Source organism: Rhinoderma darwinii, chromosome 7 (assembly GCF_050947455.1).
Source record: "Rhinoderma darwinii isolate aRhiDar2 chromosome 7, aRhiDar2.hap1, whole genome shotgun sequence".
Taxonomy (NCBI): Eukaryota; Metazoa; Chordata; class Amphibia; order Anura; family Rhinodermatidae; genus Rhinoderma; species Rhinoderma darwinii.
The window spans coordinates 39,767,550-39,795,310 of NC_134693.1; the positions used below are offsets into that span (position 1 = coordinate 39,767,550).

Consider the following 27,761-nt stretch of genomic DNA (forward strand, 5'->3'; position numbering starts at 1 on the left):
GAACTTCAATCCCGGCCAATTAACCCTTTAGATGCCGCAGTCAAATTCGATGATAAAAAAAACTTTTTTTAAAAAATTGCTGTGTCTTGAAGATGTTAAGAAGAGCAACAAGTCAATAAACCATGCATCAATTTCTAGAAATATCCAAATGATATACAAGGGAAAAAAAATTACCTCTGGGTCACTATTCTCAGCTTTGGTTATACACGATTGTGGCGTTTCTTTCTCAGTAGAAGCAGCGGTCTCACATACAGGAGATACGATTGGGGACAACAACTTACTTATAGCTACAAACAGAAGAAATATTTTAATTTACTTACAAAAAAATCTAAACCTCAATGAATAAACACAATCTGGAATTCATAGTAAGGAGGCAGCAGACAATGGAAGGGTGCTGAATAGTAAGCACTACCATCAGGCGTTGGCAATTTTCTGTAGAACCTGAATGCAAGAATATTCTATACTCATCCAATACGATTTAATTGGCACAATATGGTGGGTGCACCTCTCCAGAATCACAGAGAGAGGGGTGGGTATTCACTTACAACACACCTCCCAACCGTCCGGGATTCAGCGGGACAGTCCCAGATTCCAGGCGGTGTCCCTCTGTGCCGGGCGGCCAGGGTTATGTTCCGCTGTTGACTGTATCTGCGTCCTCAGGATGCAGATACAGTTGAACCCAATTATGTAGCAGGGAACCATCAGCACCCTGCTTCAGAATTAGTTCATAGCGGATGAGCACAGGGAGCTCCTCCACTCGCCGAGGACTCCCCAGGCACAGCGCTACTTAAAGCGCTATGCTCGGGGAAGCCCTTAACGTTACCGTCCATATATGGACGGTGACGTCAGCGGCTACTCCTTAAGCGGAATCCCCATTGCCAATCTGGCTGGGGATTCCGCTCCTAGAGGAAACCCCGTAGGTCACTGTCCATATATGGACATTGACATCAGGGGCTCCTCCTGGAGCGGAATCGCCGGCCAGAGTCGACAACGGGGATTCCACTCAAGGAGTAGCCACTGAGGTCACTGTCCATATATGGACAGTGACATCAGGGCTTCCATCAAGGAGCAGACTCCCCGGCCTATGCTCTGGCTGGGGATTCCGCTCCTAGAGGGAGTCCCAATGGCGCTATCTACAGGGGGGTGGTGCTATCTTCAAGGGGGCTGTGGCACTATCTACATGGACACTGTGACACTATATAGAAGCATTATCTACAGGGGACACTGTGGCACTATGTACATGGGCACTATCTACATGGGTACTGGCACTAGGGGCATTATACTGCATGGGGGCATTTGTATGGGCATTATACTGTATGGAGGCATCTGTGTTTTACTGCATGGGTGCATCTATGGGGCAGTATACTGTATGGCGGCAGCTATGAGGGCATTATACTGTATGGTGGCAGCTATGGGAGCATTATACTGTATGGGGGCAGCTAGAGGGCATTATACTGTGTGGGGGCAGCTACTTGGTATTATACTGTGTAGGAGGCACTATGGGAGCATGATACTGTGTGGGCTGAATCCGGTGTGTATGGGTGGGGATTGAGTGGGATTAGAGGCGTGACTTAAAAAAAAACAATTTTCCGCGACACGCTGCACACGCCACATTGGATGTCCCTCTTTGTGATACTTGAAAGTTGGGAGGTATGCTTATGGTAATTTCACCCTGAGATTTCTATTTTACTTTTGAATGGATTTTATAAAATGTGCTGCTGCTTTTGGCAGCAGTCTACTGTAATCTTATATACTCTGATTGGATGCATATTTTAGAACATACATTACATTAAAACATTTCAGGATATTAATGGATACACAATATACATTGCAGTAATAGCGAAATACACTCATGCCATCATCTGGGAACGATTGTTGCGGAGATCTGCATAATCAACCCATTACCTAGTGGTGATAAGAGAATACTGTCTTGATATCCATCTGTGCTGTTCGGTAAAGATTTGCATAGATGACTGACAGAGGGGACATGTGTAGACTGCGGACAGTCTCTTGAAAGAGAAGGCTGGGAGACAACCAACTCTCTGGACACAGTAGTGCGAGTTATCTGAAAAGACAGGAAAGTGCATTAAATTGGTCATCCAATTTAGGAATCCCATTTTCATATACCATAATTCTGAGTTAATAGAGGGGTCCCTGTTCAGAGGCTTCATCTCTTGGCCAGAGTGATGAGTGGTTACAAAGACAGTCTCTCTCTTTCCCTCTCTGTAGGACCTGTCCTATCCTGCATTACATAGACAACCCTTTGATTTCAATTTATAATGTTTAATTTCCCCTGTGGTGGCGCTGCAGGAAAACTGAACGCCTACTGCTAGGTATGGTAGCTTCTGAAGTTCCCTGCACATGCCCGCCTTTCACTGAACTTGAATATAGCCAACGTGGAGGAATCTTCTTTTAACGCTGCATGTGTGGGACATTCAGCGCCATGTTGGGTGACTACAAAACAGATGATTAACCAGGAATGCGTGGCCACCAAAGATGCATAGATGGGTGGGTGGCACTAATAACGCAGGGCGGGTGCCATTATTTACATCAAAGGTAGATTACTTTGTAGTGTTACACTGTTTTTAATCGGTGCAAATGGCAAAAATAATTAATTTAAATGGTAACATTTAAAAAAACTTACATAAATCAATATAATAAGCTGATATAAGAAACTTTGTAACACTTTTTACTACAGAAAAATACCTCGCTCTCTACTCATCAGGCTCCTCCCCCCTAACTGTTCACGCACTCTGAATTTACCGATATATCCTCAAGACGAGACAAACGATCAGTTCAGTGAGAGACACAGACGCTGCAGTTGCTCATAGTGAGGGTCAATTCACCGTCTTTTTGGCGCGGATTTTGACGCGGAAACCACGTCAGAATCAGCGCCGAAAAATGGCTGAAATCGTACCCCATTGATTTCAATTGGAAGCAGAGGCGGTTTTTTCCCCCCTGGAGGCTTTAAGCCGCTCGCGGAAAAAAACTACGGCATGTCCTTTCTTTCCGCCTCTGACCTCGCACTGAAAGCAATGGGAGGCAGAAAAAAACAGCGGTGCTCGTTTGAGCATTTTTCGCTGCGTTTTTGCCCGTGGTCCTTGTAATAGCTTCATTGGCCGCAGGCAAAAATGCCCCGGAAAAATGCCAAAAAACACGTGCAGACAGTACAAAATCTGCCTCAAAATCCCTTCAGGAATTTTGAGGCAGATTTTTTTCTGCCTGCAAAAAAACTCAGTGTGAACAGGTCCTAAGAGTTCTATCACACCCCAGTGCTGGATTCACAGCTACACTGCTCATTACTGCTGTGTAGTCTCCGCCATGCTGATGCATTGTATGTGTGTGTGTGTGTGTGTGTGTGTGTGTGTGTGTGTGTGTGTGTGTGTGTATATAGAAGACATAATAGCAGTTGGGCTCCCCCACTAGTTCAGAGAAAAAATTAAAGATAGAACCAGCAGAGAACAAAACTGCTAAAAAAAAACCACAAAAACAAACAAACCAGTATACAAGTCATATAATGGCCAGAAAGAGTGTTAACCCTCATGTACACACACGACAGCTTATTCTAAAAAGTCATCTGAAAGGTTAGGTACACTTAAAGAGGCTCTGTCACCAGATTTTGCAACCCCTATCTGCTATTGCAGCAGATCGGCGCTGCAATGGAGATAAGAGTAACGTTTTTATTTTTAAAAAATGAGCATTTTTGGCCAAGTTATGACCATTTTTGTAGTTATGCAAATAAGGCTTGCAAAAGTCCAAGTGGGTGTGTTTAAAAGTAAAAGTCCAAGTGGGCGTGTATTATGTGCGTACATCGGGGCGTTTTTAATACTTTTACTAGCTGGGCGTTCTGATGAGAAGTATCATCCACTTCTCTTCAGAACGCCCAGCTTCTGGCAGTGCAGATCTGTGACGTCACTCACAGGTCCTGCATCGTGTCGGACACATCGGCACCAGAGGCTACAGTTGATTCTGCAGCAGCATCAGCGTTTGCAGGTAAGTAGCTACATCGACTTACCTGCTAACACCGATGCTGCTGCAGAATCATCTGTAGCCTCTGGTGCCGATGTGTCCTCGCTCGTCTGACACGATGCAGGACCTGTGAGTGACGACACAGCGTGATCTGGCAGAAGCTGGGCGTTCTGAAGAGAAGTGGATGATACTTCTCGTCAGAGCGCCCAGCTAGTAAAAGTATTAAAAACGCCCCGATGTACGCACATAATACACGCCCACTTGGACTTTTACTTTTAAACACACCCACTTGGACTTTTGCAAAAAACGTTACTGTAAAAACGTTACTGTAATCTACATTGCAGCGCCTATCTGCTGCAATAGCAGATAGGGGTTGCAAAATCTGGTGACAGAGCCTCTTTAAAGGTATTACAGCCTTTTCTCCCCATTCACTTCAATGTGTGTCAGCGATTCACAGTGAGCAAGAAGAAATGAAGGGGAAGCAGCGCTCGTAGGAGGATAGGCCATTTTTTAGGGACTGGACAACCCCTTTAAATGTTTTCAGCAAAAACATATTTAAATGCTGTGGTGGCACAACCCTTTTAAGTGTGCAGATCTGTGTGTGCCTGTATGTTGCAAGTGTACTTGCGTGTGCGCATGTGTGTGCTTGAATGTCAGTGTGCACGTGCTTGCATTTTTTTCATGTTTTTTTATGCACTTTAAAGTTGGGCTAGAAATTAAAATATATTTAATTCTTGCGATATATACAGTATATCTCATTATCAATATAATTAGAAGTTTCTGACGTCACCCAACTGTAGCCAACAGTACTAAACAGTATTTACCTGGTCTGGTTCACCTACACTTTTCTAATATGAAAAGTGTCCGATAAGGTTTAGTTCAAAAATAGGTAGATTGGAAGACTATGCCCCATTCCCAAAGTGGCAGGGAACTAAATGGGGTGTATTTGGTTTCAGTGCCTAGGGCAGCATGAGTTGTAAAGACAGTCCTGAGTATCGCCCAATGATACGTTGCTTTTTTTTGGAGGGAAATGTATTTTGTTTTATTTAGTTACTTGTCCCTTAATGTTTGCTTTGTAGTCAAAGAATGGACACTTGAAGAACTAGCCCTGAAACAAAGAATAGGTGTTTACTAGTGTCAGAAAGTTATTACTGTATTTACCTGGTCTTGTTTTGCAGGGGGGGAATTCTTATTGGGATACAGGGGTTCTGTAAACAAAAGAAATTACTTATTTCCATTATAAACATCAATAGGAGGTATTTTACAAATAACAGCAAGAACATTTATAGGAGAACCTTCCTACATCTACATTAACCAATAGTTGTCCGAAGTATTCGTTTTTGCTCTGGTGACATACATACAGTAAGTGTCCATGGGCCATGATGTTCTGGTATGATATTTTCTTCCAAAAACAGCATCGCTCTCATCCATGTGTTCTGCTTAGCATTGCAAGGCTCAGTTCACATCTCGGTTTGTGCACACAACGACGTATATGTTTTTAAAGTTACAAAAACGTATGCATTTGTAACATATGTTGTTTTTTTTTGCAGTATAGGTCATATACGTTTTTGTACGTTTGTGCCCATTCTTATAAAAACTTATACTTTTTTTGTTGTTTAGCGAAATCAAACTTTATCAAGTCAAGATTGCCTATATAAGGTTACAAAAACGTATACGTTTTACGTATGCAAACGTGGGGCTTAATATTGCATACGTCGTCCATACGTCGCCATTGACTACAATGCAAATAAAAACGTATGCGTTTTTGAAAAGTACTGAAAAGCGTAGCAGACTACACTTTTCAGGACATGGAAAAACAAAAGGATACAATGTAAGCAAACAAAACAGCTACTACACCATTAGGGCATCTGTCCTGACCATAGAAGTCAATGTGCACGCTGTGGTGCACATTGTGGTACACGGTTTTCTCATGTCAAAACGTGTAAATCAGACTTACAGTAAAAAGGAGATGTGAACTAAGCCTTAACAGGCTGATCTGCAATATCAAACACAACCTATGGACAACAGTCCCGTGGTTTCTGGAAAAACAGACTTTTCTACTCTTGTACAACACCTGTAAGGCTTTAAATAAACACATGCTAAACTTTGTAAGAACATACGAATATGCATGTGGGTGAGGATTTTTTTCTTTTCAGCCCAAGTACTGTAACGGTTAATGGATACAAGCACTGAACACTATGAACATCACAAACAGGACATCCAAGATGACCTATACATACACTATTTTTTTTCTCCCTCTGCTTGGCAGCATTAAAACGATGTTCTTAGGACAGAACGGACCAACTCATGGGAAAGGGGGCCAATATAAACAGAAGAGACACAATTGCGGGAGCATATTAGTGCCACTAAGCCAAGTACTATACACAAAAGGAAATCAGATCCCCTTGAATTGGGGGTGGGGAGTGCAGTGGTACACAACCTAAGGTCATACTAAAAAAAAAATAAGGTGTCTCATTAAAACATAAAACTGAAGCAATGTTAACATGAATTAAAATATATAAATAAAGTATACGGTTTCTGTGACTTAATGGCATTGACCATGATCTCAAAGAGGGTACTAGTTCCACTCATTCAATTAAGCCCAAAGGTGAGCTTCTGTATTGTCACATTCTTCCTGTATGACTTCGTGTTTCTCTTCTGAAACGGTGTTCAGACATCGCAGTCAATTTGCAATTTTTACAAACTTTGATAAAATCGTGGCAAATGGAAAAAAAAGCAAATTGACCACGATGTGTGAACACAGCCCAACTCTATCAACAATATAATTCACAAAATGTGACATTTTAAATAGATACAAAATACACCATGTGCCCCCGACAACAAGTGTTGAAGATATCACATCTGCATCCCTGGGGGATATTTTCTTGGACAATGTTTTGTGCTATCTCCACATCCGTACTTTGTCAGGTCACATGGTGCATTTTATGGCAGAGATGTATTCATATATAGATATTTCCTTCTTTGTATGGTTTTATTTGACACTTTTACCCATTTTAAGTATCTAAAAAAAATGTGTCTAATTTCTGTTTCTATTTTTCCAGATGCATTAGTTCTCCTTCTCCCCCGTCCTGAGCTTAGATTATTAGTACAATACATTTTTCCGCCCCCCCCCCCCCCTACTGCTAGGTGCAATAGACACCAAGTAAAAGTAAATCACACTCACTGGTAATGCTCCACCCTTTGTGACATACCAGTTGAAACATGGTGAAAACCAGATTAAAAAAGGGCCCTGTTTTTAATTAATGTATTTTTTTTTATTTTTTTTGGGGGGGGGGGGGGGGGGGGAGACGACGACTATGAAGATGATTAGGTTACAGATTTTGCCATTTTCCCGCATCTTTGTTGAAAACTAACAGTAAAACTAAAACTAGAAATAGGTTATTGGAAAGGATTTTCCAACATCGTAAAATCATTTTAAAATATTATTTTAGGCCTTGTACACACCTCTATTATTTTGCAAGCTAATTCCAACACTTTTTAATGTGGGAATCAGCACTGAAAACGCTTCTATTTTGCCTCCCATTGTTTTCAATGGGAATCAGTGTTGGGCTGGGTTCACACGAGCACATGAACGTCCGTAATGGACGGACGTATTTCGGCCGGAAGTCCCGGACCGAACACAGTGCAGGGAGCCGGGCTCCTATCATCATAGTTATGTACGATGCTAGGAGTCCCTGCCTCTCTGCAGGACAACTGTCCCGTACTGTAATCATGTTTTCAGTACGGGACAGTAGTTCCACGGAGAGGCAGGGACACCTAGCGTCGTACATCACTATGATGCTAGGAGCCCGGCTCCCTGCACTGAGTTCGGTCCGGGACTTCCGGCCGAAATACGTCCGTCCATTACGGACGTTAATGTGGTCGTGTGAACCCAGCCTTGTAGTTCATATTGTACCAATTTTTCAGAGCCCTGAATATAAATCAGCGGCACTAAAAAATAAACTCCTGACCTATGTGGACGCTGAATCCGCCCCAAAATTTCAATTAAAATCAATGGATAGCCTTTGGCGCTGTTGTGTGCTGAAAAGAACCAAAAAACGCTTGCTGATTTTAATGTTCAAATTGAAAACTTCCAGGAGGCGGTTTTTAAAAAACCCTGAAGAAAAACAGCGACAAAAATGAGCATTAAAATCGACTTGCATTTTTAAATCAGTGTCCAAATACCTTGTGAACATACCCACAGTTAATGAGATCGTGGTTTCAAATGTTTTCCCTTCACACAATAAAAAAAAATATCAAATTCCAATCTAAAATCTAAATCACATTTCCATCAAATTATTAGATTTGCACCATGTACGACCACGTGTAGCACACAGATTCCAAACAACTTTGTTTGCAGAGCAGTTTTACCAGAAAAGGTTTGAGGCCTGTTAGCTAGCAAGGGTCTTCTAACAGGATAGAATGCTAGCAGAAGCATAGCAATTGGGCGTGCAGAGGTAGTATTTGCATTGGGACCTGATGCCCGAGGGAGACCAAAGGCCCCTCAGCCACATAAGACGACACCAGTATTCTAAATAGCACATGATAGGTAGAGGGCACATGTGGTTGTGTTCAGATGGCACTGGTTTCTTTTGGGTGCTCGAGGTAGGGTCCCAACCCGGGTATAGGTTAAGAATTTGTAGTCGGCACACCTCACTTGTGTTACAAAAATCTATATCTTTATTGGATGGATGCCAGAGGCTACATGTATCCAATTCTTAAGGTAGAGGGCACAGTTACGGATTTTGCATTGAGGCCCAAGTACATCTAGGGCCTGATTAAGATTGGTGCAGGCCCCTGTGCACCCATTTTACCTTTGTGATCTAGACCCCACTTGACACCCTATCATAGCCACATATAGAAGACATCACCATTTATGCACATGGCCCTCTCCCCTGTGGTTTATGGGAGCTATGGAGACTGCGACTCTCTAAGACTTCAAAAGAGAGCCATACTTATGCATGCCACCTCTTCTCAGCTGTAAAGGATCAATGAACGGCTATCTTGACTGGTAGGGGGTGGAGGCCCCATACTAGGTCCCCAAGTTGTCAGAGGCCCTAAGGCACGTGCCACATGTGAAGTCCCTTTAATTAGGTCCACGCTAAAGACATTGCTTTTTGGGAAAGTAGTTTTTGATAAGTTTTAGAGACTTTGTTTTACACAGGCAGATATCCTGCCTGTTAAACTAGCGCCGATCGACAATACACACAAGTATGGGGACGAAAGATCATTAATACAATTGTTCGTCCACATACAATTTTCATCTTGTCGTCAGTACATCCCGTTTAAATGGGGAGATGTGCTGCCGACAAGTGACCAGTTTTCTGGTCGCCTAAAAGATCCACTCAGCCAATGAATGAGTGTTTGCTCGTTGATCAGCAGATTGCTGCCCTGTTTACACAAAGCAATGATCGTAAACAACCTTGCGAATGACTGCTTGTTCACCCAATCATTGGCCTGTATAAAAGGTCCTTAAGGCATTGAGAGTGCAGAGAAAAATGTTTCATTGGCTAAAGCTTGAACAGTACATCACTAAAATAATAGCCAAATGCAACCATGGAGTATAAAAATTCAGCTGGGTTTACACTATAAAATAGTTTTAATGTTGCTGCCACCGACCAAACCAAAATCTTTCGTTATCTAAACCAGTGATTTCCAACCTTATTACCATGGGTGACTGATGAGATGTTTTTATTCCTGGTAAACCCCCATTCCCTTTACTACCTGGTGTAGGGGCAGTTAACGCATTCTACAGTCCTTGCTTATTGCTATAATTTGGCGGAGATAGGTTACGGTTTTGTCAAGCATCTTTGAGTAGGCTGAAATCAGTTTGCGATCTCTACAGTAAAAATGCAGACAATGCAGTTTGATCCTGCTGATGTGTTTTGGGGAAACCCTGACCTGGTTCCGTGGGTACCCTGGTTAAGAAACACGGAGTTAAACAAAGTGTCTAAGCTGCTGACCTACACACAGATACTGTATTAACCTTACATTCCCTAGAGAAAAGGTTTTCACGGATATTAATAAAAGCATGCAGCGTAAACGACGATCACAGAGATCGCTAAAGACTTAAAGAGGCTCTGTCACCAGATTTTGCAACCCCTATCTGCTATTGCAGCAGATCGGCGCTGCAATGTAGATTACAGAAACGTTTTTATTTTTAAAAAACGAGCATTTTTGGCCAAGTTATGACCATTTTCGTATTTATGCAAATGAGGCTTGCAAAAGTACAACTGGGCGTGTTGAAAAGTAAAAGTACAACTGGGCGTGTATTATGTGCGTACATCGGGGCGTGTTTACTACTTTTACTAGCTGGGCGTTGTGTATAGAAGTATCATCCACTTCTCTTCACAACGCCCAGCTTCTGGCAGTGCAGACACAGCCGTGTTCTCCAGAGATCACGCTGTGACGTCACTCACAGGTCCTGCATCGTGTCGGCACCAGAGGCTACAGATGATTCTGCAGCAGCATCGGCGTTTGCAGGTAAGTCGATGTAGCTACTTACCTGCAAATGCTGATGCTGCTGCAGAATCAACTGTAGCCTCTGGTGCCGACACGATGCAGGACCTGTGAGTGACGTCACAGATCTGCACTGCCAGAAGCTGGGCGTTCTGAAGAGAAGTGGATGACACTTCTCTTCTCAACGCCCAGCTAGTAAAAGTAGTAAACACGCCCCGATGTACGCACATAATACACGCCCAGTTGTACTTTTACTTTTCAACACGCCCAGTTGTACTTTTGCAAGCCTCATTTGCATAAATACGAAAATGGTCATAACTTGGCCAAAAATGCTCGTTTTTTAAAAATAAAAACGTTACTGTAATCTACATTGCAGCGCCTATCTGCTGCAATAGCAGATAGGGGCTGCAAAATCTGGTGACAGAGCCTCTTTAAGCTAGTAAGGGTGTGTTCACATCAGCGTCGAGTTCCGTTAATGGGTTCCATTAGACCTCTCCATCGAACGGAAAGGCAAACGGAAACCATAGCTTCCATTTGCATTACCATTGATTTCAAAGGTAATCCTTCCGTTGGAAATGGTTTCCGTTTCGTAAGGTTTTTGTTTTTTTCACAGAAACAATAGCGCAGTTTCACCCATTAAACACACTTTTGTTATTGCAATAAAAAATTGTTAATCATAGTAATAGTTACTACGATTAAATGCACCGCTACACACATCGATGTTAGTTTTGTGCCGTAATCTCAGGTTTATAAATGGCTGTAGATTGTCCTTGCAGTCTCAGACGGGAGGCGGCACAAATAGCAAATGTTAAATTTTACATGAACAAATACACGTAACATTTGCTATTTATTAGGCCAAAATATTCTCACGACTCGTATAATGACTGCACCATACATCAGTGTATTCAAAATGAATTGCATTCCAGGGTAGACATTTGCACAGCAGAAAACAAATAAATTATTCAATCTTAACAAAAACCGTTATACAGTTTTGTGACATTTTAAATAAGATTGCAATGCATTTTCCTCCAGCAAGCGGAGGTGCTGACAGCCATCATGATGAAGAAAAACTAAAGCAGACATAGAACAAAATTAAGAGGGTCAGGCTCGAAATAAATGAAGATAGGGAAAATGAAATTGCAATCATTTTTTATTATCTGTTTCCACATAGAATTTTCAGAAAACACAGTGGCTGTTTAATAAATGACACAATGTAGAAAATGGTAATGCAGTCGTAAAGACTAAGGAAATACTTTAAAAAAAACAAAAAAAAAACAATGCCACAATTTGACTAATTTATACATAAAATAAAAAATTTTGTCGTACACTTTAAAGTAAGCATGCATTCCTGCGGGTAGGTTGTGTACATAGCTACGTCAACTTTTATAAATTCCATGGAAAGTGATCAAAGATATATATATATATGGGCACTGGCTCTTTCTGGAGAAAGTTGGGAGCTCCGGTTTCCATACACCATAGATTGGATATATAAAAGTAGTTTTTGGGGGTAGGTGGGGTGCGACAATCCCCTTAATTTCAACCACTTGGCTACACACATTTAAAAAGGAGACTATTGATCATTTTAATGTATGGAGAAATTAGAGGCTACGTACATCTTAGAAAGGGATTTTTTTCAAATAAAGAGCTTAACCAGTATGTTTGGTGCAACTTTATAATTCATTTTTATTAAAAATTGTTTTTACTTTTCGAGATACAGTACATGCTTTGTAGAGCAGCTGCATCTTACGCTGAATCCTGTACCCGTCAGTTCCGCGGGACGGACTAGTTGAGTGAAAGCGTGTCCTGCATGTCTCGCATGTGAATAACTTAGATGTAATAGAATACAGGTCGACGACCCGCTGACCGTAAACCCTTTAGGTACTGACGGATTCAGGTCTTAGCAAAATGGTACAGCTGCTCTGTATGCAGAATATAGAGCAGCTGTATCTCAAAAAGTAATTTTTTTTTTAATGAAAACCTAATTAGAAAGTTGCACCAAACGTACTAATTGACCATTTTATTTAAAAATAAATAAAACAATTCTAAAAAGGTGTATATAGCCTTTAAGCAGATGCAACGATAAGTAAAGCAGGAAGGAGAATTTTCTACCTCAGTCCTAGACAATAAACGTAAACAAAATCCCAGCCTATCACTCCAAAATATTCAAACCGAAGGTCAAGAACACAAGAAACGCAACGGACACAAACGACACACCACAATTATGGCCATACATTCAATGCAAACGTTTTTATTCTACCCTCCAATAAAAAATAAATTAAAAAAAAACAACTTACTACAAAAAATCTGCCACTGCATGGTATATAGCTGAATAGATTTTCCATGGTCTTTCATGGTTTCAAATATATCAACAAATATTACCGTAGCATGTACTTTTTTTCCCTATATTATTCTATACAGCATAAAAATATTTTAAAAATCCAGATATTTACCCATCAAATGTATGCCAGAAGGACAATCTCTTAGCATAGGCCCTTTGCAAGCATAAAAATAGGAGTTGCAGAGGTTGCGGTCGCACAAGTGCCCTGGTGTCTAAGGGGGCCCTAAGGGGGCCATAAGAGCATACTACCACCATCGCTGAAATGTCAAAGAGCTTCAAGTTACGTCACTGATTCTATGGGAGCATCACAGGATATGTTTGGATACTTTTTTTTGCTACCAAACACATCCTTTGAAGTAACCTATAAATGTGGTGGGAAATGGACCGGTGTTGATTGGGCATGATCAGAACGGATTTTCATCCTCTACCCCAACAAGCACAGCTCTTGAAAGCAGTGAAAATTTGAAACAAAGTTTATTAATGTTGTCTAACTTCATTACACAAATAATTTAGCAGTATTTACCTAAAACTAGAAAACATCTTTAACATTTTTTGGTGGGTGCCAAAGAACAGCTGAGCAAGATCTTTGTCCAGTTCTGTGCAGCCATTTCTCCTTGCTAGGTGAAATTGGAATAGCCCGCCAACCAGTTAGTTGGCAGCTTTATTTTCAAGAATCAACTTGATTCCCTTTGCTATGGTTTTTATAAATCTGCATAGTATATTTTACCGTGCCGAATAGTTTACCACTTTAACCGATGCAGGACATGTATAATTTTCCGGTGTAAATGTACTTCTTATTTTTGACCAGAATGACATATTTTGACATTGCATCTTTGGCAATGGGCCTCACCGTTTACAGATGTATCAACCAATCTCATATGATTGTAAACGTCCTCTATATTTACCTTCACAATAGTCAGGCAAGTAGAAAGGAGACTACATTAGCTTTGAATTAAGAGTCCTATAAGAAAAAGTTAAATAAATGAATCAATCCTTTAGAAGGAGCTGTCAATGATGGTCATCAGAAACTCAAGGAAGGATAAATCGTTAATTATATATATATATATATATATATATATATATATATATATATGACTAGTATGATGCATTACTTTTAGCACTAGATGCTCAACTGCCTGAGGACAGTAAGCAAATATACTTGCAGGGAGTCTAAAAGTGTTTAGGCAGTGGGAGAACCCAGTGCCCATGTTTGCCAGATATGGTACGCCATATAGCAATAGAAACAGAACGGTTTATGTCCATGGGTTGTTTCTGGTATTGCATCATCTGTATTCAAATGAATGGTGCAAATGATGAATGGTGCAATTCGCGCACGACTCGGTCCAGCCCTAGCCATTGCGGATTTTATTATTATTTTGGGCAGCATTGACTGAGTGATTTTCATTTAGCTACATGTCCTCCTGAAGAATATACATTTTTAGGTACTTTTATGAAAGAACAGGGGTTCCACGACCCCCATCCCGCCTAGTGAAACAGTCGCCAGGGCCCCTGCTCTCAACATAGGTGCAAGACCCCGAGCTGGGACCCAAATCTATCAGAGATTTATGGCAATCCTGTGGACATGTCAAAAATGTCTAAGGTGGGAATTCTTTTATAGACCATACATGGCCAAAAATGTGGGGTTGGCGATTTTAGATTCTTTATTGCCAAGCAGTCCAAATACACCGCCAAGTTACAGCTGGAGTGGTGTAAAGCGCATTTCTATTGGAAAATTGGAAATACATTTTCTGACAGATGCAAACACAATGTTTTCTACCCAAATGCATAGTGCTCCTTGTTGAATATGGTGGTGAGTGTTTTTGCTGAAAATAAAAAATTACTTGATTTAAAAAAATAAAATAAAAAAAATAAATAAAAGAATATGGTGGTGAGGCACTAATGGTCTGGGACGATTTTCATTTCGTGTTTCTTATATAGTGCCAACAAATTCTGCAGCTCTGTGTAGAGATTGTCATTACCCACATTGGCCCCTATCCTCAATAGAGATTTTGTTTCCCCATTTCAGACACATGCACACTAGGGGACTATTTCATAAGAGGCCAATTGACCCATCAGTATGTTTTTGGAATGTGGGAGAAAAATCAGAGTACCCGGAGGAAACTCACACAAACACAGGCAGAATAGAGGTTTTTTTTGTTTTTTTTTAATGGGCATAAAAACTGTTTTCACATTTTGGGCAAGCCAAAGAGGTTTAGTAGAAGGAAATGTAAATGCTACAGCATACATTGACATTCTAAGGATTTGTATACTTAAAACTTTGTGGCAACATTTAATAGAGGATGTTTTTCGGTTTCATCACACATAGAAAAAGTTAGGACATCCCATATATTCAAACAGTATATAAATAAAAGGTGATATAACTGAGAAAAAAAACACATTAACAAATTGACTTTAAAATACCTGGCTCTAATACAGGGTATTGCCCCCTTTGGCCGAAACAACCTGCAGCATGCGTATCTTATAACGGTCTACAAGTCTCTGACATTGACTAGGAGCCATTTGTCCCATTCTTCTATGGAGATTTTTTTTTTAGCCATTTGATGCTTGAAGGGTTCCTGGCATTCATAGCCCATTTTAAATGCCACCTGAGCATCTCAATGGGATTTAGACTTTGGATTTGACTTGGCCATACGAGCCTCCATTTCTTTTATTTTTTTGCAGCCATTCTTAGGTGGATTTACTAGAATGTTTAAATCTTCTGACAGATAGTCTCATTTTATCCTCAAACACCTTCTGGTACAATTAAGAATTCATAGTGGATTCTATGATAGCGAACTTCCCAGATCAAAGTGCAACAACGCAGCTCCAAACATTACATTTCTTTACAGTTGGTCTCCACAGTTGGAAAAATTGAGTCATTGATTTTCACCAAATAGGTCTTCCGGTTCTGTGGTCAAATAACTTTTCCTCCTCTGTCCAGAGCAAATTGTCTGCCATGATGTTCTTTCTAGACAGCAAATGTTTCCTCCTAGCACACATCCCCTCTATGTCTATTTTGCAGCCTCTTTCTAATGATATACTCTTGCATATTGGCAACAACAGTAGTGAAGTTCTGTGATGAAATTGTGGGGGGTTCCTAGATTTCTTTCAGCATTTCCTATTTTACTTGGCTGAACTTGGTGGGATGGTCTGGACAGAGTGGCAGTTATTTGAAATTCCCTCTACATGTAGATGACCTGACCACTGGAATGCATGATGGTCAATTCTTAAAGGGGTTGTCTGGACATGGGGCAGTTTTTGATACGGATGACTTATCCACAGGATAGGTCATCCATATATGATCAGTGGGTGTCCGACAACCAGACCCCACACTGATCAGCTATTCCGGCTGCCTCCAGGCACTGGATGTTATGCAGCGGCTGGTGTCGGAAACAGATGGCTCCTTACACAGTATGGCAACCAGGCTGCAACTCTGCTCCTATTCACTTGAATAGGAGCAGAGCTGCAACACGGCTGCTATACTGTGTACGGAGCCATGGGTGGGCCTGTTTGGCTCAGTTACCCCTTAGATGTTGTGGTCAATAGCAGCATCAAAGGAGTTTGACAGAGTGAGGGGGCTCCCTCTGTCAGTCTATCGAAACAATGAATATTAATGGCAGCCTTGGGCCTAACAAAAGGCCCCCCCCCCCCAAGGTCTGCCCCAGGCCATAGTTTTATGACAGGCAATAATGTTTTGAAATAAAAACCATTCCAAAGCATTAAGCGATCAATGGATTGCATCTTCTGACCCCCTGGTGTCTACTAGGACAAAAAAAAATACAAAATTGAAACATTAAAGTTATTACAAATAAAAAGCCCCCTCCAAATTATTTTTTTTCAAAGTAGTAAAAAAAATACAAGATATAGATATATGATACTGCCACAATCGTAACAAATTCTAGGAAAAAAATATAACCTATTGTTTCGCGCATGGAGCTAAAAAAAAGCAAAACACTACGACGGAATTGCTTTTTTGTCCCTACTCCCCCGTAACTTTTTTTAAAATGAAAACAATAAATGACACGCACCCACAATAAAAGTAAAACAAATACAACTCGTCCCACAAAAAAAAAAAAAAACACGCCTAAGGATACAGCCCCAGAAAAAAATTAAAACGTTATGGGTCTCAGAAATTATTTTTGTTTGTCATTAAACATGCTTTTATTCAATAAAGGTAGTTAAAGATTATAAAAACAATTGGTATCCTTGTGATTCTATCCACTCAGAATAAATTAAACATGCTATTTATACCACATGGTTCGTGGCGTAGAAGAAAAAAAAATATGGCGTAATTGCAGGTTTTTTCCCAATGGGCCCCCAAAAAAAATTACATAATATACGTACCTTAAAAAAAAGCCAATAAAAAATACAACTTGCCCTGCAAAAAACAAGCCCTCATTCAGCTTTGTCGACAAAAAAATAAAAAAAGTTTGAGCTCCTGGAATGCGTAAATATGGAGAAAAAAATTGCTTGGTCCTGAAAGCCTAAAATAAACTGGTCCTTACTGGGTTTAATCCCTTTCCATACTCCTAGGCATCTATAACCTAAAATGTTTAAATGTGTTGTATCACCATTCCTATATCCAAAGAGCAAACTAAATGTTTGAGGATTAAATAAGACCGGCTACTCCGAGATTCTCCTATTGATGTTCTAATTATTTTCACTTGATCTGCTACATGTGATCCTAGTTTTTGCTCTTTATAGTGGCCATACACGTAGCGGCCGTGAGACGGCATTCTGGGGAGGTCTAGCACCCTTAAGGTAGAGATAAACGTAGAGGAAAAAGCATATCTAATGGTTTTGTTTAATAAATGATTGCAAAGTATAAGGGTTTACTCACACAGTGCGGTTAAACCGAAATTTCTTTGCGTTTTAAATATCAGTAGCAGCTGCACAAATCTCTCTGGGGGTACGGTCCCACATCGCAGCGTTCGCATGCAGCCGAAACCATGCTCACAACCGCGTGGGCCATGCCGGTTCAATTTTGCTGGGTGTTACTGGCAAAATTTTAAGGCAACTCGCCACCGCATGTGGGCATGGTTTCATCTGAACTTGGACAGCACTATGTGGGACCGTACCCTGGTAGCTTAAAACAATGTATCAGTCTGGAGTCCAGGCCGTTTAGATCACAGAAGAACATTACCTAGACTGGATACAATTGTATCTGCTTCGCAAGAAACTAATATCTTGAAAATGTTGAGGAATTAAAACAGAAAGTTGCATTGCTCTTCATTTATTGAGTTATTAAAGGGGTTGTCCACGACCGACCGAACTACTGATGACCTATCCAACTGATAGGTCATCAATATATCATCAGTGTGGGTCCGACACCCAGACCCCGCACTGATCAGTTATTCTGGCTGACGGATGTTTTGAACGGTATGCAGTAATTGGGAGCCAAAAGCAGATGGCTCCGATCACTTCATAGCGGCCGTTCTGCAGAACTGCTCCTATACGAATCAATGGGAGCAGATCTGCAGAACGGCCACTATGCAATTGTCGGAGCGAACTGCTTCTGTCTCAAACTACTGCATACCGTTCAAAACATCGGGCGCATGGAGGCAGCTGATCGGTGCGGGGTCCGGGTGTCGTACCTGCACCGATCATATATTGAGGACCTTTAAGCATTATTTACTTAAAACCAGAAAACTCCTTTAATCCCAAACATTTTTTGGGATGAACAGACTAAAAGCCAATTCATCAGCACATCGAGCTATGCTACTTCCGTTACTCCCAAGTTATGGAAACAGCATAGCTCGCTGTGCTGCACCGTTTTCGCAACTCCCATTCACTTCTGTGTGAAAAACCCATCCTGTGCACGGACGCTCTGCTTGGATGCGGCGGCCAGCGGCCACCTCATCAGACGGGACAGCATATCTTTAAAGTCTGGAACACATACAGGGTGTGATACTCATTTGTCTACCTAATTTTGTCCATAAATCAAGTACATGCAATATAAAGTCATTTATCTTAACCTAAGCCAATGGGTAAAAAGAAATATGTACCAAAGTTTTAAAATGTATGTGGTTGTATATGTGAGAACAATCAAAGCTTTACTGATTTAACTAGGACCCTTCTCTGGGATCACTTGGCCCTTTTAGTTGGTGCAGATTCTAGCATCCACTAGCGTTGGTTATTTGACCCAATATTCGACATCTGTCTGCTGAGAGATACCATCTAAATAGTGAGCGGACAATGCAGAACAGTTCAACTAATGTTTCATTGTTTGAATGCTGTAACTTAAAGACTTCCAAGGGATTTAAATTGGTGACAAACTCCATAGGTATTAAACTCCTCAGTGTAAAATGAGAGAATGTTACAGAAAAGCAGAGGAAATAAAATTAGCCAATAGCACCATCTAGAGGCTAAAATTTACTAAATTACTTAATGCAAATAGGTCTGCTGTACAGTATTCTATATGGATAACGTACCTCCTGCTGTAAATTATGACAATAATAAAAGTCAAATTCAGTGACCATATAAAATCACTAAGTTGCAAAGAGTGCAGTCACCGAATATACAGCACCCTTCAGACTATGGGTAAAGGAATACTGGCATGAACCTCTTTTTGAATAAATAAAACCATTAACTAAGTCTTTTCAAAAGCAGTTGGAGTGTGATTTATGAGGTTCTGAAGCAGCTGGGGCAGCTTATTACAACACACTAAGCTCATGGAGAACCTCTTTGTAAAGAGAAGGTGGGCTTAATGTTAGTTATTCAGTAATAGACACAATGCTACCTTCTTTCCTCTTCAAAACGAGGAAACAGCTGCTGAAGAACCTCTTTTAATAGAGGCAGATGGATACTTGTCAGTCAAGCCAAGGAATAGTTGAATAAAGCCAAAGAAAAGGAGAACGTGTTTGTTGACCACCAAATCCCTGTCAAGACAGTCTTTCTGTAGTATCAGCATGTTCTAACATTACAATGTTGTGCTATGGGCCCACTCTGGCTTTGGGACACAAATGCCTGTATGGCAAGTCGTCGTCCCCCCCCCCCCCGTAACTCTATATGGTAAGGCCAACGCTGTAATTAAGAACTGTAAAATTTGCACCATCTGCAGTCAGGATTGACCAATTGTACAGGTATTATTTATATATGATGTGTATGTACTGTAACTAAGTCAACCTTTATAACAACTTCAGTATAGAACAGCAGTACTCAATGTCAAGTAGCAGCTGCAAAAGCAACTAGGATTTTAGGGTGTATAAAAATTGAGATAAAAGCCTGTGATTCAAATGTAACATTACCCCTTTATAAATGCCTTGTAAGGCCACATCTTGAACATGGAATCCAGTTTTGGGCTCCACATTGTAAACTGGATTTAGGAGAACTGGAGAGGGTTCAAAAGGCAGGCGACTAAATTAAATGGGATAGGAGGTGTCGCTTACAATGAAAGGGTAGAGAAATTTGGCTTGTTCATCTTGGAAAAAAAAAAGATGCCTTAGAGGTGATCTAAGGGCTTGTTCACATCAGCGTTCGCTTTCCGTTCAGTGGTTCCGTCAGAGATTTCCGTCGTGGAACCCCACAACGGAAAGTCAAACGGAAACCTTAGCTTCTGTTTGCATCACCATTGATATCAATGGTGATGGAAATATTGCTAATGGTTTCCGTTTGTCACCGTTCTGGCAGGTATCTGTTTTTTCGACGGAATCAATAGCGCAGTCGACTGAAACCTCCGACGGAACCCCTGAACGGAAAGCGAACGCTGAAGTGAACCGGCCCTTATTAACATCTATAAGTATGTGTGTGGTCAATACAAATAACTAGCACGTAATATGATCTTTCCAAGGACTCTACAAAGGAACAGGGGACATTCATTGTATGTGAAAGAAAGACGTTTCAGACATCAATATAGGAAAGAGTTCTTTACAGTTAGTGTCAAACATGGAATGCCCAGCCCCAGGAGGTAGTGTAGTAATGGCAGATACTATGTCAGCATTTAAAATAAGGCTAGATGATTATTTACTGACAAATGGCATTGAGGGTTATAATTAATCAAGCAATGAATAAGGTGTAATTGATTAAGTTTGAACTTGAAGGACCGCTGCGTAACATACATTGGGGCAGATTTACTATTGAAATTGAGCCAGAATTCTGGCGCGCATGCCACGCGCCACATTTATTGACTGTTTTGGACACTATGTTCTCCGCTCGACAAGGGATGTGACTTAGAGGGCAAAGGGTGTGGCTGAGTGGAACGGGGTGTGGTTTTAAAGGGGTGTGGTTTGGCACAAAAAAAGTTGGTCTAAATTAAGACAATCAAGAGGTGACAAAAAAAAAGTCTAAAGCCACTGTAATAAATTTGGTGCATTTTGTTTAGTTCTAGGCGGTCATAATATCAGACAGTATTAATAAATCTGCCCCATTGTTCTTTTGCCAGAGAATAGACTTTTTAAGTTTAATAAATTGAACCATTACCTCAAAACATATATTTTTCCTAATATTAAAACTTGGAGAATAGTTTTATAACACGTCACCAACCTAAACTATGCTTGTAAATGTTCCACTAGATTTGCTTTATAGCCTATAAAAAGGTTTCAGAGCGGCAAAAATAAAAAAACGTCCTTGCACTTAATCCTAGCGCTAATAAATTTAGAATCCAATAAATATATGACCAAACCAACAGCTAAAATGAAGGTAAAAATGAAAATAAGGACACAGATATGTAGATCATTTTTATTATTAACGTAAACGTAGTCACACAGGAAGGAGGCCAACAATTTGTGATCAATGTTATGCACATTCCCTCTACAAATCAACTTCAAATTACAAACTGACAAGAACTAAAACTGGAACTGAAAGTGAAAACAGTATACAGCGAAACCTCCGAGATGACCGTCAAAAATTGCATCGCAAAATGGTCTTCTATATGGGTGGTCCTCTCAAGGAATATGGCCAGTAATTATACATAGTGTATGATGAAACTGTACATTTGACATAGAAAATCTAGTCTAGATAAAGTGGGAGTCTCTGGTATGATCCAAATGTGGCGAATCTTGTGCCACATTAGGAATCCACTGTACCATAGCGCAGTATTGCATTGTGCTGCAACAAATAAACACTGCACACAAGTCACACACAATGGCGGAGATTCATGAAAACGGTCTAACAGAAAAACTCTTCGTTACCCATAACAACCAATCACAGCGCAGCTTTCATTTCTCATGGTGCTCTTGAAAAATGAAAGCGGTGCTGCGATAGGTTGCTATGGGCAACAAAGACAGTTGTCATGGATCTACCCCATGGTCTTCAACAGACTTGCAACATGATGGCTGCAGGTAGTTACAGCTTACTAAATGTAGAGCTTGAGCGAAAGTGGCAGATCCAAGTAGAACAAACTAATGTAATGGCGGGTTTTGCCAATGATCAAGAAGCAAAATATCTTACTGTGTACCCCTGCCTTAGGGCTCAACAACTAGGAATTGTAGTTTTGCAACATCTGAAGAGAAATTCGAGAAATCCCCACGAAAAAATAAAAATAGCCGGGTTGATGCCACCTTATTAAAAGATCATGTCCCCCCAAAAAAATGAAAGTCCGTAAGTAGTTCTCTTCTCTCAAGGTGTTAAAAATTCTACTTGGAAATTTCTGCGTTATAAGGCCTTGTTCACACAGTGCAGATTTGCTGCAGACTTTGCATTTTTAAAACCAAAACCAGGAACGGAACCTAAAAAGATTATGTAAAGGAAGCCCCTTACATGTCTGCTCTACTGGATCTAATTCTGGTTTTAGCTTACAAAATCTGCAGCGTGTGAGCTAACTGTTTCTGGGAAAGAAGTATGGGTGCCATTACAGCTCCCAGAAGTGTCGCACACAGCTTTCCCAGTCTACTGAAAGGAAAGACTGCGTAATTATTCCACCACTGCGCTAGTCAGATTTGTCATTCAGGAGCTGGGTTGTCACCCTTCATTCCCAGAAAAGATGCCTCTAAGAAAAGGCTGATGGCAAAGGACAACCCTACTTTATTCACTGGTGACTGTCACTTCAATGTTAACACATTATAAAACACACAGGAGACCAGGAGGATAACCACAACATCGGTATCTTATGGGTATTTATTTTCTGTGCTTCTGTTGAGTCTTTAGGTTTCTAGTTTCTGTAATTCACCTGCAGAGATTGATAGTGGTGAGAACCTTTAAATGATACCAAAATCTAATGTTCGGCTTCTTGCTGCAATAAGAAGAATTTGTCCAATATTCATTTACATTTTGAGTCTTCTAAATTGTCTTAAAAATGCCGGTATTTGACAATGTCTCGAGTTTTATGTGTATATCTCTAACGCCAACGCAGGTTTGTAACTCCAAAACGCATCTTTAGTTAAAAGGCAACATATAAACACAAAAACAACAACTACCCTCCAGTAAGCATATCCCAAGTCGATGATAGAACGGATGAGAGTACTGCCAATTAATAATGCCAGGTCATCTAACCTGAGTCGGAGTCACTGCTGTCAGAAGAGCTGGAATCGCTGCTGCTATCTGAAGTGGAAGAGGAGCTGCTGCTACTTTCACTCAAACGCTTTGGACCACCAATTGGCTGTGGGACGGATGCCGCTTCATCTGCAGGAAGAGCCCCAAATGAAATGAATGTTAATACTATAAATAGACAGTAACAGGTTAGTGATGTCTAATGGATATAGAAGACAAAAAGGTATAAATATCAATTCCCAATAGTTTCTCCAAAAACCCATCAGATTAGAGGCAGCTGTTTACTCCAGTCTGTATCCTAATAATGGATTGCAGAATAAAGCTGGTTGTAAAACAGCAGTCTGTATCCTGTCTTTAGGTTTGCTGGCAGCCACTAGGAATTTGAAATTCTCTCCCGACAAATAACCGCTTTGATGGGTATAGGATGAGATTACAAAAACAGTTTGGGTAATTGCCATAAATGATGTAGTTTCCCAACATGAGAAATTTGCCAAGATTTAACGAGATGCTCTAATTTCAGTAAAAAATTCCTTACAAGAAACGTAAAATTTTGCTAATGTAGGTTTTATCCATTATTGTAACATTTCATGTAAAGGTGAACAAACCTGCTAGTCTAGGTTTCTTAGCGGAGTTCAGTTGCCCGCTGACATCTTGAAGTCTTTTTTCCAGCTCCAGTTTCTTCTCTTTATTCAGCTGGTCTTTTGATTTTGAGGGTTTTTCGGCTACAAATAAAAAGCAAAGATTATTAAAAGGATTCCTGTCCCCACTTTGTTTCACTGAGAAGCCACCTATGAAATGCACATACCATTTGTTTTTTTGGGTTTCTTTCGCAGACTAATCATGACATATCGTTCTAAGTGTCTCAAGGTTGATGGCTTCAGGGTCTCAAAATCTATTTCAATTTCATGAGGATCAGAGTCTTTCAGTGATGGCTCTCTGGACTGAATGATATGGACAATGCGACCAAGTTTTTCACCTGGCAGCCTGTTGATGTCCAAACTCAACTGTCTCTTTTCATCATAAGTCATAGGCTTGGCCCGATCATCATCAGATCCTGGCAGCTTCTTTTTCTTTTTCTTGGAATCACTGAAAAATAAAATTCAGTAGCTGTAAGGCACCATTTTATAATACTACTCTAATAAGCAAAGTTCTGTTATGTGTGCGCACTCAAAGTGTAACTAAACTTTCATAAAACTTCTGACAAGTTTAGTTACCCTTTAAGGGCATTTTATAGATGCCCTTGTTTAAACTATTGGGTGCAAAAAGCTTCCCCTACACAGTTCAAAGAACCAATGTTTGGTGGGCTATATACGGTGTCTGGCATCCAGCTGAAAGAGACAATGTCCACCCGTGTGGATTGGCACTAAATATTATTTACATATAGTCACTTGTTGGACTAGACCAAAGATGGGTTCTTACCTGACTATAGATTTCTTCTGCAGTCCTTTTTGTTTCATTTTCTTTTTCTTCTTCTTTTTTTGATTTAGGCTAGCTTTCTTTTTCAGCTTCTTTTTCTTCTCCTTTATTTTCTTTTTCTTTTCCTTCTTGGATTTCTTTTTCTTGGGTCTGGGGGTCGGGCCTTCTGTTAAGGCTTTAAGTTGTTCATGTACAACTTTCAGCTTTTAAATCAGGAAGGGAACAAAGTTTCGAAACTTTTTCTTTTAGTGACAAACATTTACAAACCAACACCACAACCAATGCATTGAATAGATAGACAAATGTGCACTAATAGAAAAACAAAAAAACACAAAACAAAAAAACAAAAAGACTTAAAAAACATCAACAGAACCTAAATAAGCAAGTCTGCACTTATGGCATATTGAAAAGGTAAGCCATAAATGTACAATGAATGGTGGCCCTAACAGAGTAACCCACACATATCCCCAGAATCGTGTGTCAACTGTTCTTGGTGGAGAGATGACCGAGCATACACAGGTCATCCCTCTATTATGTTGATTGAAAGATATGGAAACAGAACAGTGAGCTTGCTTGTCTATTTCCACATCTCCTATTCAGAATAATCAGAGTCTTAGAGATCATATAGCCACCGATAAGACATTTATGGCTTAGCCTATAACCTAGTGGCTGTTGCATTGGAAATGTAGTTTTGCATTGTGCCAATTCAAATAAATGGGCAACAACATAATTCTTAAAATCAGGATAATTTGCCAATTGAGAGAACTGCCCTTTGCTAGTTGCTCTGCGCTCTGGCTGATAGGAAAGGGTGACCCCCATCTAACAGTAAAAATTTAAGAAATTGTCTCATGAGACAAACCCTTTCCATATGCCCTATGTGTTATGAAAAGTATTTTTCAGTTGGATGTTGTCCATTATAGGCTTTTGCAAGCCAATATAACATCTTGAGCATGCTCAGGGGATTGGTAAAGTGAGTATATATATATATATATATATTTTTTTTTTATTATTATTTTTTTCTTCCCAAAAATGGAAATCCACAGACAATACACACCAAAATGTGCGTAGGTTGAATGCTTTAGTTGGTATGCAGTTTTATTTTCCAGAGTACAGACCTACCTGTTCTTGTAGCACGGCAAGTTGTTTAGCTCGACCATCTTCCGAATCAGAGGAACTCTCGGAGGAGCTTGCACTGCTGCTTTCATTAGACGTTGACTTGAATCTGTTTGCTTCATTTTGCCCGTTTAAAGCAGCATCAACAGGTTCATCTGGGATTTTAGCAAACAGTATCTCAAAAACATCCTAAAAAATTAAAACACATGAAGAACTAAAAACAAATTTCACCAGTTGACCACCGACCATAAATCAAGTAACTGCAGTTTATTTGCAGAATTAATCTTCTATTAGAACAAAGTACAACATTCAAATAGGAACGATAGACACGGTTTTTGTGCGTATAATACAAGAGAAGCGTCCAATAGTCTATTTTGCTTTTTAAAAACATTCATAAAATAATCTTTTAAAATCACCTTGAATATGCAGCTTACAGAGGATCCAAAAGTTTGTTGTATATAATTCACAATACTCGCATGGATTATGAGAGTTGTACACAAGTGCTTTTAAAGTGCTCAGAAATGTTCATATGAAACTTAATGTCAAATGATCTCTACAGATCGGAAGCACTCTATTGTGCCAGCCAAAAATAAAACAAACAACAATATACAAGTGATGACATCAGAAGCCACTTTTATGATCATACATAAGCCAACGTCTTTGGGTTGAATAAAACGATTGGGTCAAGAATCAGGCTCCAAATGGGTAGGAAAATGTAGTTCTTTCAATAACCTGAAGCACTAGATTCAGAATATAGCATGCAATATATCGATCATGGTGAAAAATCTCTTCATCCTCATAAGGAAGGACTGGACTCCATTGAGCTGGTGCCATCAGAGTGGTAAGTAACATGGTCTAGGAGACAGATGTCTCACCTATCATAGGTGTCACCACATTTTATAATGTAGGTCTACAAGAACCACCTACCTGTAACTTTCGAGCCATGTTTACCACTTCACTGTCAGGCAAATTGTGTTTATAAGAATTCATGAACATTAACCGAACATCAGATGCAAACTCCCGTGTGTCCTTGTACTGCCCATTCTCCATTTTATCCTGCATATAGATAGAACACATTTCTTAAAAGTGATAGTAAGTGTATAAACATACAAAATATCAATTTGCGAATGATGCGTACAAACCTTCAAACGAACACATACTGGTTTTGGTGTTTTTATTTATTTTTGTTATGCCAAAATAGTCTGTAAAAGTGGAAAAGGATAAATTAAAGACTAAGGCCCCACGCACATGACCGTAATATTGATCTGCCATTACGGATCCGTAAATGCAGATCAAAGAACGGGTCCATTAATTTATATTGCCCACAGACACCCACCCGAAGGTGGCGGGCCGTAGAAAGCATCTGCAAAAAATAAGACATATCCTATATTTTTATTTTACAGAATGTGCTCCTATAATTTATAATGGGAGCACGGCCCACAAACGTCTGCGGCCGGCCGTGCCTGTATCGTAATTACAGCTACGGCCGTGTGCAGGGGGCCTAAGAGCCAGTTCACATCAGCGCTGGCCTCTGTTCAACCTTTCTGTCAGAGGAACAGACAGCTAAACAAACTATCGCTTCTGTTTGCATTACCATTGATTTCAATGGTATTTTTTTTCTTTCAGTTGGTGCGTTTGCCTCGGTTCCGATTTTTTTTTTCACGGAAACAGTGTCGCAGTTGACTATGCTATGGTTTCCGAAAAATAAATGGAAACCTTGTGGAACGGAGGGAAACTGACACCAACAGAAAGAAAAAAAAATACCATTGAATTTTAAATGGTAATGCAAACGGAAGTGATCGTTTCCGTTTGGCTTTGTTCATCGGTAACTGATGGAAAGGCGGAACAGAACAGATGAACGGAGGCCAGCGCTAATGTGAACAGGCCCTTAGTGCTGTTTTTTCATTCATAGGTTTGTGTCTGTCTGAACAAAGCCTTATTCACACTTGTATCGAAATATGTAGCAAAATTAAATACAAAATTCTGACCATTTTGTCTGCATTTAGCTACATATTTATGACAGTGTTTTAAGGGTTGTCTG

At 40.2% G+C, this 27,761-nt stretch overlaps 1 protein-coding gene across 1 annotated transcript in view; it reads right to left on the reverse strand.

Moving 5' to 3' along the window:
* Positions 1-27,761, reverse strand: part of BRDT (bromodomain testis associated) — a 76,504-nt gene that overhangs the window by 15,367 nt on the left and 33,376 nt on the right. The window contains exons 7-15 of the mRNA XM_075833223.1: positions 26,648-26,776; positions 25,727-25,909; positions 24,611-24,810; positions 23,997-24,277; positions 23,797-23,913; positions 23,195-23,323; positions 5,131-5,177; positions 1,906-2,065; positions 175-287 (exon numbers count right to left, since the gene is read on the reverse strand). Coding sequence (XP_075689338.1) covers positions 175-287; positions 1,906-2,065; positions 5,131-5,177; positions 23,195-23,323; positions 23,797-23,913; positions 23,997-24,277; positions 24,611-24,810; positions 25,727-25,909; positions 26,648-26,776 — 1,359 coding nt within the window. The remainder of the gene's footprint in view (positions 1-174; positions 288-1,905; positions 2,066-5,130; positions 5,178-23,194; positions 23,324-23,796; positions 23,914-23,996; positions 24,278-24,610; positions 24,811-25,726; positions 25,910-26,647; positions 26,777-27,761) is intronic.